The following is a 15,455-nucleotide window of genomic DNA, read 5'->3' as shown; positions in this document are numbered from 1 at the left end:
CAGCATAGTTCTAGAAAGAGATGAGTGACTAAAGTAATATAGATGTTAAATAAAGTAATACAGATGTTGTTTAAACTCACTGCTCATTTTACCTTAAAGTCCTTATTCAAGATAGGTCACTATGAGAAAGGCTTTTATTATTGTTGTCATTAATGTTGTTTAAATGCTGATTACGATTTTTAAAATGCTCCATTATTTGCACCACTACTGTAGAATACTTGCCATGTACCTTTTTTTATGTTTGCAATAGGAATAATTACCTGGATGATAATATTACCAGGGCTACGTCGATGAACAACTTCAATGAAATAGGGAGTAAGCAAGAGAATCTCTGTTAATTCAAGAACTATTGGAAAAGAAAAGGCAATAAAAGGTTTTTGAAGTGGAAAAACTAGCATCAGTCTAGTTCTTCTTTAGAACAGCTTGTTCTAGAATGACGATGCCTTCAAAATACAACCTAATGGTATTTAGAGAAGAGTCTTAGGGATAATAACTTGGGTCATTCAACGCCCTTTCTTTTAGAATTTTTGAGCCCTGAGGGGAAACATCTCATAGACACAGTATTTTATTGTGTGATTTTTCCTAAAACACATGTCTTTAAAAAGAAAGGAAAATATTTTACAGCTGTCAGTTTCCTACACAACTCTCACCACTTTATCCTTTAGTTAACCTGTTCAACCATATGTTTAGGAAGATGTGTTGACTGTTAATAGATATACCATCTGCTCTTTATAACAATTAAGTTCTATTTTTACTTGATGCTGAAGACCTTGAGTCAGTAGAAAATGGTATTCTAGCCATAAGATTATCAAAAACTTTCCTCTAAAGTAACCGGAAAGGCTATAAAAATCCACTGATGATTTTTCCCCTAGAGAAAAACTCCACTGATTTCACATCTTCAAAAGACAACGTATTTGTTAAAATAGAAAAAAATATTTTAAGTCATGACACTATTTTGCAATGCTCACAGAATCAATGGAGCAAATTTAATAGATGCACCTTTCATGGTATTTTTCTGTCAAGGCCCAATTTTGATAATGCAAATGCCAATGAGTTATGAGAGGTTGAGTTTCTCCTAAGAAGTCAAGTAGTTAGAAGATCTAAAATATTTGTGAAGATTTTCTCCCTTCCTGGTATCCTTACCAATAAGCCCAACTTAAAACACTAACCCAACTCTTAACCTTTCAAAAATCAATAGACCCAGGAACATGCTTGAATTTTTCCCCTCCCTTACTTCCCCCCAAAAAGAAGCTAACCTTTGAGATAGAATTCCTATTATCCACATATCAAGCTGTCAGTATCCTATGCAACAAAGTATTTGCTTTTTCCTTTTTTGTTTTTACTTCTCCTGAAGCAACAGAAACAATTCTGCAATTCCACTTAAAGAGAATCCAAGTAAATTTCTGAAAAAAATCAAAGGTATTAAGTTATTTATTCTATATTCTCCCCATTTTTTTGTTTTTATAATTTATCTTAATTAGAGTAAAAAGAGGCTAATATATTTAATTAAACAATTTAAGGTTTGTATGCATTTAACTATGCTAAATGCTACTCATTCTATCATGATAATGTTAGAATCAGTTGATTGATCTTAACTATATTTGGTTTGCTACTAATAAGGATCAAGACAGTATTAACAACCAACATTTATTGAATGACTAATATAGGCTAGTTGCCGGCCTATATTAATATATATTATTTTCCGGTAGTATAGACAGAGTTGTCAATATCCCCTAATCTCAGCCAACTTGCTCTGTAACTTGATAATATATACCACTTATGGAGTGCCATTCTGCCCCCAAGCACTGTACCAGATGCTTTACATTCAGTTATCTTGTTTGATTCTCATCACAAACCTGATAGTATAGGTGTAGTGATATTTATATAATAAATAAGGAAATGGAGGCTTGGAATGAGTAAATAATGTGATAGACTCTCACAGCCAGCAAATGGCAAAATTGAAATTTGAGACATCCAGTATGTCTGATTCCAAAGCCCATGCCCTTTATACCAAAATTATTCCATCAGACTATTCATTACCTTTAGTTTCTCCCATAAGAAAACCTGCCAGAAGCAAAACCCATCATCAGTGCAGTTGCAGATACCAAGGGGTGGTAGACTCTAGAAGAAGAACAGAGTTTTATGCACAGAACTTTAAAATCCTTCTCAAGTCTAATGAAGTGCAGTCAAGGAAGTGATTCTGAAGTAAGATTAAAAAGACAGAAGGCAAAATTTCACAGAGGCCAATGTAAATAGAAAAACATTCTTTTTCACCCCTGGTTCCTTACGTGCTCCTGCTGTAGCCATCCACCTCCCAGTGTCTCTTTCAGACCTGGTGGAGGTGGCAGCTTCCAGAACCTCCCTATATTGACTTCTCTTCTCACTTGCATTGCTGGTGTTAAGCTCTGTGCAACAGTGTGGGCCCAGGGACAGATCTTAGATAAGTCAATAAGATGGAGGGATTTTTATTTATTTTGATAGCAAACTTTATTAAACATTTTTTCTACAATAGCTACATTCCCACAAGGCCACTTCCATAAAGTTGTCAATAGGAGCTTGTGTGAAATTGAATTCAACGGTATTTACCTTTGAATGTGTCCTCCATGGCCTCCTATTAACCATCCAGGGCAGGGGAAATCCAAATGTAGATCTAAGAAGTGCCACTATAGCTTGGTACAAGAAAGATGGATTAAGTAGAAAATAGAGAAATGATTGTTCCATCTCTGAGTGAAAAAAAACTCTGTGCCTCTTCATAATGACCTTTTAAATAAATTAATGATTTTATGAAAATAACTAATGTTTTAATAAGTTAAAAATGGGTAGCTCTTTGTCAAATGCTCCATTCCTACCAGACTAGTTGTAGTTCAGCAAATGCCACATATAAATTTCTTATCAAGTTCAGTTTTCAAACACAGGGATCAGAGAACAGATTATCATAAACCTGCAAAGAGCCATGTGATATATTCACTCGGGGGAGAGAAGAAGAATCTCCTCTGCCCCTGGATTCATTCTCAGCTTTCTAAGAATTCCACAAATAAACTAGATACCACTCTCTTCCTCTTTTATTCTACCCAAGGCAGAACTCGAAGTCTAGATCAGCAGTTGTCTAACTATGGAAGTTTACTGTATGAAGCATTGGCTCTCAGTGCTTTAATACGATGAGCATCTGCAGGGTCACCTGAGGTTTTTGTTAGAATATGACTCACTGAGCTGCATCCTTCAGATTCAGTAAATGTGGAATGAAGCCTAGGCATCTGCATTTTAAGTGCCTTAGGTGATCCTCCTGATACAGGTGGTCAAAAGGCCACAATTGAAGAAATGTTATTTCTCGACCCTCAATATAAATTCTCGTAGTTGAGTGGAAGATGCCAAGACCACTTCCTAGAATATCTCCTTCCAATTGGAAATAGCCTATGCAAGTGAAACTAAAAGAAGTAGATAATTTGGATTGAAAAGGAAAAATTGGTACATATGAGAAGTATGAGTTTAATAGGCCAGAACATAAAACTCTGAATCCAAGAATGCTAAGTATGGAAAACTTCCAGAAGGAGTAATGAGAAGATTATTTAAGGAAAAAAAAAAAACTGAAAGAAGAAAACACACATACCATAATAGTTCATGGACTTGGAATTTGATTTTATTATATTCAAATACAATTTTAAACTAGAAATAATTTTTGTCAGAGTCTGACTTTTGGGTAACATCATACCCTTTCAGCCAAGTTACTTACCACAAGACTTATCAAAGTTCTGTCTCATTGTACATCTTTATGTCACCAGAACTACCTATGGGCACCTTCAAAGCCTTCTCAATTCCCCTGAAGCCTATTCTTCTCTAAGAATGGATTGAAGGGAAATTAGTGGCAGAGAACTGATAAGCATTTACAGTCAAGAAAGCATTTCTCAACAAAATACTTAGGTTCTAATGCTTTTAGTGGTGGTAAATTTAATATGAACACTTACTTTAAAAGCCTTCCATTGTCACTTATTAATGAAAATGAAATACTGATTATCATATTTAAGCTGTCAAGATGGTAGATCAAATATTTTAAGATACTAGAGAAAAAATTGTTTATATGCTACAACCTAAATTTGAAAAATAAACAGTAGACTGAGTCTTTTGGGTTGCAGTTTTAAGCCCATTTCGCTTTTGAGAAATGTCCTATAATCCTAGGATATTTTTAGCTTTGTTGTGAATGTCTCATAAGAATACAATTCATCTAGACCCTTTATGTACTTTAGAGATAAGGGTTGGTTTTTAGTTTCACTCTTGAATAGCTAATTCAGCAATTCCAGGGCCCTTTTAATAATTTGGTACTGCATGTGACATCTTGCAAAAATCTTTGGCATCTGATTTTAAATAGTAAGTGCTCCAAGACAGCAGAGGGCAAGACCGTTACAAGCCCAGAGTTCTTGCAATTAAAAAAAAAAAATTAAGGACACTACAGCCTGAAGTTTACTCATTTTTTTTTCTCTCCATTACTAGAAATAATGGATGACTGCTCAACCAATTGCAATGGAAATGGAGAGTGTATCTCTGGCCATTGTCATTGTTTTCCAGGATTCCTTGGGCCTGACTGTGCAAGAGGTAATGTTGTTCTGTTACTCCAGTTGGTTTAGGGAAATACATGTCCTTTGAGAACTCAGGATCAGTAGCAATAGGAGGAGGAAGAGAAGTGGCAGTAGTAGTAACAACAACAGCAGCAGCATCTTACCCCACCACTGCCACCACAACCAAGAGCTGAGTACTTACCCTGCCAGACACCGTTCTAAACACTCTGTTACTTCTTCAGATTCATACTTAACTGTGATAGCCCGGTGAGGCAGATCTACTGTTTTCCTGGTTTATTGGGCAAAGTAACAATTTCAAAGAGGTGAAAATAGTCAGGGTTGCCTAACAGGTGGAATTTGTACCTAGGACATCTGTAACTGCTTATACACAGACCCATGTAAACCAGAAGGGACAGGCAGTCACCAAACCGGTAAGTAGCCTTAGAAAGTAAAAACTGGCAAGTCATAAGTTAAACTTGGCAAACTTTACTGTTTCCTAGACTTGCCATAGTTTAATTATTGAAAAGCTTTAGGTATGTCACACCGTGTTTCCCCATAGGCTTACGGTTATTACCGTAGAGATGCTTTCTGCTCATTTTCAGTATATTCTTACAGTTCTCAGTCTGCTAATGCTTTAATCTCAGGTTTCCCAGCCACTCAGTTTCCTTAGATTAAATTCTGCACAGCTAAGAATTCTATAGCACTTGCTGGCTTCCCAGGAGCATGATAGGTCTTGCAAGTCTGGGGATGAGAAATAAAGATGATGGCTGGTATTAAAAATCGAATAAGACAAAAGATGCAGGCCCTGCCCTCAAGGAGCCCATAGTTTTAATAGGGAACCAACAATGTCAAAACAAAGTATTCTAATAAAGGTCTGCACGTGGTGTCATGGGAGTAGACATCTGTCCAGCATAAATCTATTTATATATATATATATAGTTATATATAACTTTTTAAAGATAACATTTTATAATATGAATAACTTCCCTATTTATCAGTTTTTACACTTTGGGGGTTTTTCTTTCTAAAAGTGGTATACATCTGTCTGAGGAAGAAAAGGCATAAGAGGAAAAAACTCTAGCTTGAAATAATAATAATAATAATAGGTGGGATCAAAGGCAAATTCTTGACATAATTTTTATATTTTTGTCACTTATCCTTACTCCACTCCTATAAGAGGAAAATTCTGTTTGTAATCACAGACACTTGCCTATTTAATAAAGGCTAAGACAGAAATAATACAAATTTTTGCCTGAAATATTATACAAGAATCAATAGAGAATTGCCCCTTCGGAGATTTTAAAAGCTTTCTGAGAACACTACAAGTTCATTTGCCAACCTTCAGATTCGTGCCCTGTGCTGTGTGGCGGGAATGGAGAGTACGAGAAAGGACACTGTGTCTGCCGAAATGGCTGGAAGGGGCCAGAGTGCGACGTTCCAGAAGAGCAATGCATTGACCCAACATGCTTCGGTCATGGCACCTGCATCATGGGAGTCTGCATCTGTGTGCCAGGCTACAAAGGAGAAATATGCGAGGAAGGTCAGAGCCCCATTTTCATCTATTGCTTCAGGCTTTTCTCTCGCCAAACTGTCCAAGTGTCATTGTATGCTTTTAGTAGAGAAGCAAGTCATCTTTGCAAGCTGTAAATGTTCAATATGTCTTTAGTACACGAAGCAGAGGGCTGGAGTCGGGGGAGTTCATGTCTCTTCGGACAGTCTCTAATATTAACATGAGGCTGTGTCTGTGACACTTGCAGATTGGTAAGGAAAAATGGTGCTTCCCCCCTCATTTCTAACACTGTTTTATAACTTGAAAATTTCCATATTGATGATAATAGGTGTTAATTCATATACTTTCGTTATTACACAGTACATTAAGCTCCATCTTACTTTAAAGCACATGATAAAAATAATAATATATGCACATTTGGAACCATTTCATTGAATGTTTTCTTTGGGAGCGATTTTTAATTACTATTATTATCATTGCTTTATATTATTTATTTTTACATAACTCATGCTGAAACTTGACCTCCGTGCCTAAGGAAGCCAACTTACCACTAATGAGTTTCAAAGCAGTGCCTTTATGTTACAATTCACCCCAAAGGAACCTTTATGCACACACGCACAAACGTAGTTTGAAATGGCCATAGTTTTCTCATTTAAAGAGACACATTGGAAAATAAGTTTACTAGTAATCAGACCTTTTTCATGCCACATTCCTCAAATAAGACTGATTTCAGAAATAATATTAAACCATTACCATGGGAGATGGTCTCATCACAACTGTTGTTCAGGAAAGAAGCTGCTGAAAATGCACTATAATTGCTTTTTAAAGATGGCTCATTAAGGCAATTACACAGCATTCTAAAGGGTTTAATCTCATTCTGCTCTAAGAATTTAGCTTTCCACCTCCCATTAGCAATAGTAGACTTTCGGTGTGAAGATTATATCTGTTCCAATGAACGGTGTTGGGCCTAGACAGGGTACAAGAGTACCTCTGGAAATTGTTTTTATGGTGATCCAACCACAATCATTATATTTAAGTTGTAAAATCAGATGTTATGTGGACATATGCATGGTCACCAAAACATGGTATCTCTCACAACACCTACAGTTTGTAATGAAAATGTTTGACCTAATTAATTTAGACCCTTCTAATTAAAATTTGGGAGCAACTGAAAAACGGCTTAGCTTACATTTCCCTTCTAGGGATCACTAAGAAAATTTGTGGAATAACCAAGATAGCAAGGAAGAATGCTCACCATATTTAACAGTATGAACTTGTCAAATACAGTAGAAAAGAATATTTAAGTCGGACCACGGACTAGAAACTCACAGGCTGAACTGGGCTTATGGATGGATTTTGTTTGGTTCACACAGTGGTGATAGCGGTAGTGTTTTTGTTGTTGTTGTTTTAATGTGATCCACTTGCCAAAATATAAAAACAGAGAAGTGTCCTATAAAAACCTCTCTTTTGCCGTCTCTTGAACAACTGGAAAATCTGGTAATACCGGGCCCATGTTCCTATGTGGTGATGATTACCTGGAACAAAGAAGCAACAGTTTCTGTTAAACTGGATACTTCCAGTTTACTCCCAACACACTGGCTTCTTCCATCCAGTTTGTCTATGTCATGTAGTCCTGGCCCATTCAGCCATATGACTTCATGCCTCTGATCTAAGTGACTTAGTTACTCATTGAAGGTGGCCTTTTAATAAAATAAATTATACTAAATTAAATCTCATTTTATTTGTTAAAGTTGTTATGTTTTAATATAACAAAATGACCTCCTTCTAAAATAATATTCTATACTTTTAGACTTTCCCTTTCATTCCAAATAATGAACAAATCAAAGTAGATGTACCTTTTAGTATTTATTTGCTGATTAGCTCAGGTAGTAAAGAATTGTGCTAAGACCTTGAGATTTGGGGTTAATTGTAATGGCAATAGCACTAATTATAATAATGCTTAGTTAAGCTTACTCTGTTCCCTGACAGTAGGCCACACCCAAGACCAGACCTGTCTTGCCATTGAAAGCAGGTTTTTATCAGTCTGTTTCCACTGCAGGAAAAGTAATTCAGAGCATACATCCTCATTATGGGGACTTATTTTAGTCTCATCTTATTTGTATTGGGAGAATAGAAAATCTGAAATCAACTTTGTCGTTTCCCCTGGAATGGTCACTCAGTTAAAAGCACAAAACAATTTTCCCCAAGGCAAACACAGAGATCTACTCTTAAGAGTTTATACCTTTGTTAGAATGTGTCCAAAAATTTCCAAACTCACAGAATCAGAGATAAATAGAATTGTGTCTGTGATATTCTAAACACTGAAAACTATGTCAGAGCATCCTGATGGAAGGAAAAGGCATTAAAAAAAACTTCAATAATTTTTAAAATTAGGCTTACAATGTTGCATTTTCAGTGCTTCAAAGAAATTAATAAAAGAGTATAATAAATTCATTATATTGCATGTTTTCACACAACAGCAGTCAGGTCACTTAATACCTAATGATCTAAGCTTTATAAAAAGATATGTATGTTTTAATATTTTATATATTTATATATTTTTATATTTGTAGACACATTTTTGTATGTAGTATATTTGTATATTTTATATATTTACTTATTTATTTTATATTCTCTGTATAATTATTATGTATATCTTCTTTAGTCACATCGAGTGAAAGCCAATTTCTCAGAGCTGTGATTCCAATTTCAAAAAAGACAAGGAAGGACTCCCCAAAAATTCTTTGGCTTTTTCACAAAGCTGAGGAATCCCTATCAAAGGCCCACACTGGTACACCCACCCATATGTGTGGGAGTACTACACGTTGCTCCAGTTTTACACAACAGATGTATGGTTTTCTTTGTCTTCTTTTTTGGGGGTGGAGGGAGGGAGAGACTCTTTTTTTTAAGATTTTATTTCTTTATTTGTTAGAGTGAGAGAGAGAGAGAGAGAGAGAGAGAGAGAGCACAGGCAGGCAGAGGCAGAGGGAGAAGCAGTCTCCCTATGGAACAAGGAACCTGATGTGGGACTCGATCCCAGGATACTGGGATCATGACCTGCGCCGAAGGCAGCCACTTAACCAGCTGAGCCACCCAGGTGTCCCATTTCCTTCGTCTTCTAATTTTAGGATTCAGCCTTTATGATACCCTCCCATATTTTTAAGTGTTAATATTCTTCTGGTTTGAATCCAGCCTTTACATGAGACATGTTATTACCTAATTAAAACAGTATTAATGACATAGTAGGAAATCAGTGTGCATATCTCAGTTTCATTATCCTAAGGTATATAGGCCACACCTGTTCACTTTTTTCTTTTTTCCTCCTTTTTGGCACCTTCAGAGGACTGCTTAGACCCAATGTGTTCCAGCCATGGCATCTGTGTAAAAGGAGAATGTCACTGTTCTACTGGTTGGGGAGGAGTCAACTGTGAAACCCCACTTCCTATTTGTCAAGAGCAGTGCTCAGGACATGGGACTTTTCTTCTGGACACTGGAGTGTGCAGCTGTGATCCCAAGTGGACAGGATCTGACTGCTCAACAGGTACATTGGAGTTACCTCTTTCTCCTCCTTCCTACACTCCCAAATCCTCATTGGTCTTTGTCTTACGGTGGCACTTCTCAAAGTCTGATGTGTATGCCTTCATGGGTCATAAGGGACTTCCGAGTATTTCCTAGGCTAGTATTTGACTGGGTTTTCATAAACAACATACTACTGGACTTGTAATTATATCTTTTGTTGCTGTCAACCTGGATTTGAACCTCTGTCCTCATTCTGCATTTTCCTGCAGTCATTTCATCCTTTCCCATGTCTCCCACTGTCGGTTCTCTACAGGTTATTTTAAATCAGTATCCCCCTCAAACTCAAATAATCCTTCATTTCCAGTCATCTGCTGAGTATTTCCGCTGGGTGTTCCATCCCTAAAAAATGGAACTAAGCTCAGGAACTCTAGGAACTCCTTGCCATATTGCCACCCAATTACTATTCCCACAACTTGACTGTCCTTTTCCTATCCCCTACCTTAAAATCAGCAGTAGATCTCCACTGTCTAGAGGTAAACTTGAAATATCTTTGGCTGATATCAAAAGCCCACCGAAAACTATTCCAAATCTCTGTCTCCAGCCTGTCTTCTACTTCTGCTTCCTGCATAAATCCCTCTTTCTGCAAAAGGGCTCTCATATGCTCTGCTCACTCCCAATATATTACACGTTCACATTTTCTCTGTGCCCTTTCCTCAGCAGGGAATGCTGAGGTACCTTTCCACCTATGAAAATCCAACACATCCACCAAGACAAATTACAGTTTTAGCTATTCTATAAAATCTCTCCTGATCACATCAAGAGGAGCCTCTAAAACCCTACCATACTCATTGCAAGAGAGTAAAATTGGCATTGTGATATAGTTATTTGTGTACATGATTTGTTTTTCCACCACCTAAACTAAAAATATTGGGTCATTCTTTGTACTTTTTTTCCTTATCCTCAGGCCATGTGCTCATTAAACAAGTAGAATTAATAAATAATAACTCATATGGAACCTCTGCCTATGAATTTTTTGGAGGATATAAAATGCCATGTGCTAAACAGGAAAGATTAGAAGCTCTATGAGACTTCTTGTACCACTGAATTTGTTTGTGAACCAAAAAGTCTATAGTCTCATGCTGTAAAGAAACAAGAAAATCCCTCTGTTAAGAGCATTAATTCTAACATAATTTTTTTACAAAATTGTGTTGCCTCACATAGAAATAATATGGGACAGAGGATTGCATTTTACAGTTTCAGAAATGGATAAAATGATAAAGACAACGTAATAATAACTAAAATGCAGACCTTAAAAATTATTCATTTATTTACGGAACAGATATATGTGTGCCTGCTATGTGCTTGGCGTGGTGCTTGGTGCTGGGGCTATAGTGGCAAACCAGATGGATGTGGTTCTTGCACAGGAGAAGCCTATAATCTAGTGGAAGAGACACATAGAACAAACTAGAAGATGGTTAGAGAAAGAAAGTAGCTGGGTATTGTGGCTCTAAACTGAGTACTGATTTATTTGCTAAATGTTATTGAACCCCTTCCAGCCTTTCATGTGTCAGACATAGTATGTCTAGAGGTTCAAGTTTAAAACAAGAATGTTAACATTTGCATTATTACTAAAGCACACATTCACATAATTGCTATGTAATAGGCACTATTCTAAGTGTTGTACGTGTATTTTTTTAAATCTCCATAACAACCCTGTGAGGTAAGTCCTGTCATTGTGCCCATTTTACAAAGGAGGAACCTGAGACACAGAGAGGTTAAATTAACTTGTCCAAAGTCAACTGCATAGTAGTTATCAGAGCCTAAACTTGCACTAAGGTATTCTGGCTTCACATTCCAAACATTTAACCACTGTACTGTATTTATTGATTGAATAGTGATTCTGTATCATACAATTTCTCCCTAAGGCCACTCACATCTGTATGTGCTTTTCCTGGTGCCTCAGAATTGGGCAAAACCTTTGGCGGTATACCAATCACCAGTTGTACAAATTCAAATATTTGTATTTCCAATGAATCAACATGAAATTCGTTGTGCTGAGAGTTTCTTTTTCCTCAGTCCACCTCGTCCACCTAATACACAAAGACATGCACCAATCCTATCAGCAGAAATCACTCAGAGGAGGAAGAAAGGACTAATTATGAACATGCCTCTACACTTGCCCCTCCCCCCTTCCAGGTGAACTCTACCCCACTCCTCCCTCATCTCAAATCACCCTTACCCACCCAAACAAGTCAAATGATGAGGAAAAGTGATAGTCCCATAGAAGATTAGGTGTGGAAGAAAGTGTAGAGATATCTGCTTCAGTGTTTCATAGATGTGGTGATTTCTAGTCCTTCTGCCTCAGCATCACTAGAGATTCTAATACTTGGAGGCACAGAGACATTAAATGGTTTGCCCATCGGTGAAAGCCACTGCAGTGGTCTAACCTCCTCACTTAATTGTTCATTTGCCAGACATTCACTGAGCCCCTATTATGTCCCTGGCAGCATGTGAGGCAATGAAACATATCCATAGCTGAGGAGACAATTGTGAACAAAGATTTTAAATGTCTCTCACTTAAGTGCTCTAAAAGAGAGAGAGAAGCAATGCACAAGGTGTATTTCACATTATCTGAAGGTCTAGGAAGTGGTCACAAAAGACTTTACAGATCCTGAAGGGGTCTGTATACCACACCTCTGAGTTTGGACTTGAGCCTGAGGACAATGGGAAAGCCATTGAAGGGGTTTAAAGAGGTTAATATCATAACCATATTTATATATATTTTTTTAAGATTTCCTTTATTTATTTGAGAGGGAGGGTGAGAAAAAGAGTGTGAGCTGGGGGGAGGCAGAGGGAAGGGAGAAGCAGACTCCCACTGAGCAGGGAGCCCAACGTGGGACTCGGTCCCAGGACCCCAGGATCATGACCTGAGCTGAAGGCAGGTGCTTCACCAACTGAGCCACCTAGGCACCCTAACTGTATTTGTATTTTTAAATGATCACTCTGAAAGTAGTGGAGGATATAGTGAAAAGTGATGAAAACTTGATATAAGGGAATTTAAGCACAGATGGAGGCAAAAGGATAGATATGAAAGAAGCTAGGAGACCTGGTTACTGGAAATGTGTTAGGGCAGGTAGGAATTTTCATGAACTCTGTGATGTCTACAGTGGGAGACTAGATGAATGACACCGCTAACAGACAAGTGAATTATTTATTTATGAAATAAATTTTCATTGAGCATCTACTATGTACCGTGTGCTAGGATCTTGGGACCCATCAGTGAGGAGAATAAAGATTCCTGTGCTACTGGGGCGTGCAGTCTGGCACGGTGAGACAAGCAGTAAACAATGAACAGTGGAGGTGCCTGGCTGGCTCAGCCAGAAGAGCATGCGACTCTTGATCTTGGGGTTGTGAGTTCGAGCCCCATGTGGGGTGGAGAGATTACTTCAATAAACAAGAGTAGGGAAAAAAACAACAATGAACATGTTTCAAGTTTTTAAAACATGAGGAACCTGAGAGCCAGAGAGGTTAAATAACTCGTCCAAGACCAACAGCCTGGCTGGTTGCAAACCTGCGGATAAAAACTGGTTCTGCTGATTTTGTTCCATGCCTGACATTCTTCTCAGCCCTCCATCCTCACCCCTGCCAAAGGAAGAAGGAAGAGTTAGATAGGAGCTGGGACTCCAGTGAATAGATGAACTTACAGAAAAGGGAAAGTTCAAGGAGATGAAGGGCATCAAATATCAAGTGCACAAATGATACATTTTTGTCCAGAGATCCTAGATGAAAGCCACATTCATCCATTCTGGACCCAATAGAAAAGGAACACTTAGAAGCATCTCTTGCTCAAAGAAGCGAAAGAGTGGATAGGTATGTCCCAAAACTCAGCAGCCTCTCAGGCAAAAAACCTTCCTAATAAAACTACCAAATTGAAAAATAGGGGAAGGAAATGCCTTCCAAATCTCTAGTGCCACAGTAAGAATAGTCCTTCTGTGATTTTTAAGCTCCATAAAGGTTGTTCCCACAGAGCATATTTAACCATCAAGATGATCTCACTGTGCAGACTTTTAATTGAGTGTGCTCAGTACAGGAAGCAATTTAACATCTGATTCTTATAATGGATCATGTCATTTCAAAGGTGGATATGCTCTTTGCCATTGATCATTTTCTTCCTCTAAGCGCATGAAGCTTAGCTGTTAGCATGTTAACTGGGCTGCTCTGATACCAAGAGGACTGCCGTGGATGGTTTACTGATGACTTTCGGTCTGTTTGCAGGTACGTTGAGTATTGTTAGCAGCACTGAACTGATCCTTGATACAGGTTTCTCTCACCTGAGGGTCTCATGGTAGTTCACAAAGGTTAACTCATTAGTCTTTTAAAAAACCTCAAGAGGAATACAATTGAAGCTTGTTATAACATGGTTGAGATTTGGATATACCACAGGTCAAATCACGCTCCCTTAAAACGGAACTCCTTGCCATGAAATCTCAGTAATACATTTAACCTATGCTAAGGATACTGGCCCTAACCTCTACTATTGTCATTTTAAAATGCATTTACTATATTTCTTTCATAAAATCTGGCTTCTCATGGTCACGTAGTCTTTGAGGGGGGACATAAAAGCAGAGTTCAGAGCTTTGTAGTCCTCTTTCCTTGATGAAACTTCCTCTGAGCCACCCCATCTATTGTTACTCATAGATAACTGGCAGCGAAATTCATAGAAGGTAAGCATTCACGTAGAGAGGACAACTCTGCTCCTCTCTACTGTGATCCTCTCTCATTATACTATATCTTAGAAGTAGATTAATCAGCTAGAGAGAGATGGAGTATTCAGCTCTGAGATATTTCTGAACATTCTATTTGCTATACAGCAGAAGCCATATGAGGTACTATCATTGTGTACCCCATCCACACATCTGGGGTCAGTTCCTGAAGATCCCATAAGGCTTTGTTGTAAGGATATTTGTTTTCAGGCTAGTCTGTGACATGTGGCCATCTTGTCCACCAGAGACATGACAGTATATGTATGTGTGTGTATGTATAGTCACAGCACAATGACCTTGAATGACTTGCTTAACTTCTTGGAGTATCAGCTGCCTCATTTGTGAAATGGTAGATTAGCCAAATGGCCCTTGAGGCCCCTTCCAACACTGAGATCTCTGATTCTTGATCCTGTATATTGAGCTTTTGACACTGATTATGAATGGTTCATGGATATAGTCCATAAACTCTCAGCTCCATATTGTTTATGGTGAGAAAATATTAATTGTAGGTTTGTTTTCATTATAAAGACATCCATGCTTTGATATATAGACCACGTTGTTTGAGAATTTGCCTCTATTTATAGAGGTACACGTATACACACACACATATACGTGTGTGTATATATATATCTTCATTATAACAATGTCTCATTATGTTTTTAAGTGTTCCCTAATGGATGTGATCTGCATCTACTAATAAAACAAATAATTAAAGAAGGAAGTTGTAAGAGGCTCATATAATTATTTTTTCCAGGGAAACTTTCCTTGATGATACAAAGACTGTATGCTTTAAAAAACATTTTTAGTTTTCCCCTTTATTGAAAGTGCCAATAATCAAAAGATTTTCATCTGACCATACATGTCTACCACATACAATGTATCACTTTCTTGTAATTTCTAGGTATCGATCAGACCATTTGAAATGATTAGTGTGTACACTGTATTTTTCCTACAGACATTACAGAAACAGCAGGGTCATAAATGCCATTTGATAAAGAAGCTTTATTCAAAATGTAATGCACACGCTGTGGGCACCACTATGTAGCCATTCATCATGCCAGTGAAGAGAAAAATATACTCATATATAAAATAACTAGAATTTAGCATCTTCCA

The 15,455-nt window shown here is 37.5% G+C and overlaps 1 protein-coding gene across 3 annotated transcripts in view; it reads left to right on the top strand.

Annotated features, from left to right (window-relative positions):
- LOC111157267 (teneurin transmembrane protein 1) overlaps positions 1-15,455 on the top strand; it is a 550,623-nt gene that overhangs the window by 297,307 nt on the left and 237,861 nt on the right. For all 3 annotated transcript variants that reach the window (XM_022518549.1, XM_022518550.1, XM_022518548.1), the window contains exons 9-11: positions 4,486-4,587; positions 5,896-6,090; positions 9,401-9,601. In XM_022518549.1, the coding sequence (XP_022374257.1) occupies positions 4,486-4,587; positions 5,896-6,090; positions 9,401-9,601 (498 nt within the window). The remainder of the gene's footprint in view (positions 1-4,485; positions 4,588-5,895; positions 6,091-9,400; positions 9,602-15,455) is intronic.

The sequence above is a fragment of the Enhydra lutris genome, unplaced genomic scaffold, assembly GCF_002288905.1.
Source record: "Enhydra lutris kenyoni isolate GAN:26980312 unplaced genomic scaffold, ASM228890v2 scaffoldscaffold53, whole genome shotgun sequence".
In the NCBI taxonomy this organism is placed as follows: Eukaryota; Metazoa; Chordata; class Mammalia; order Carnivora; family Mustelidae; genus Enhydra; species Enhydra lutris.
The sequence above is the reverse complement of the archived record's forward strand: the minus strand, read 5'-3'. Positions and strand labels throughout refer to the sequence as shown.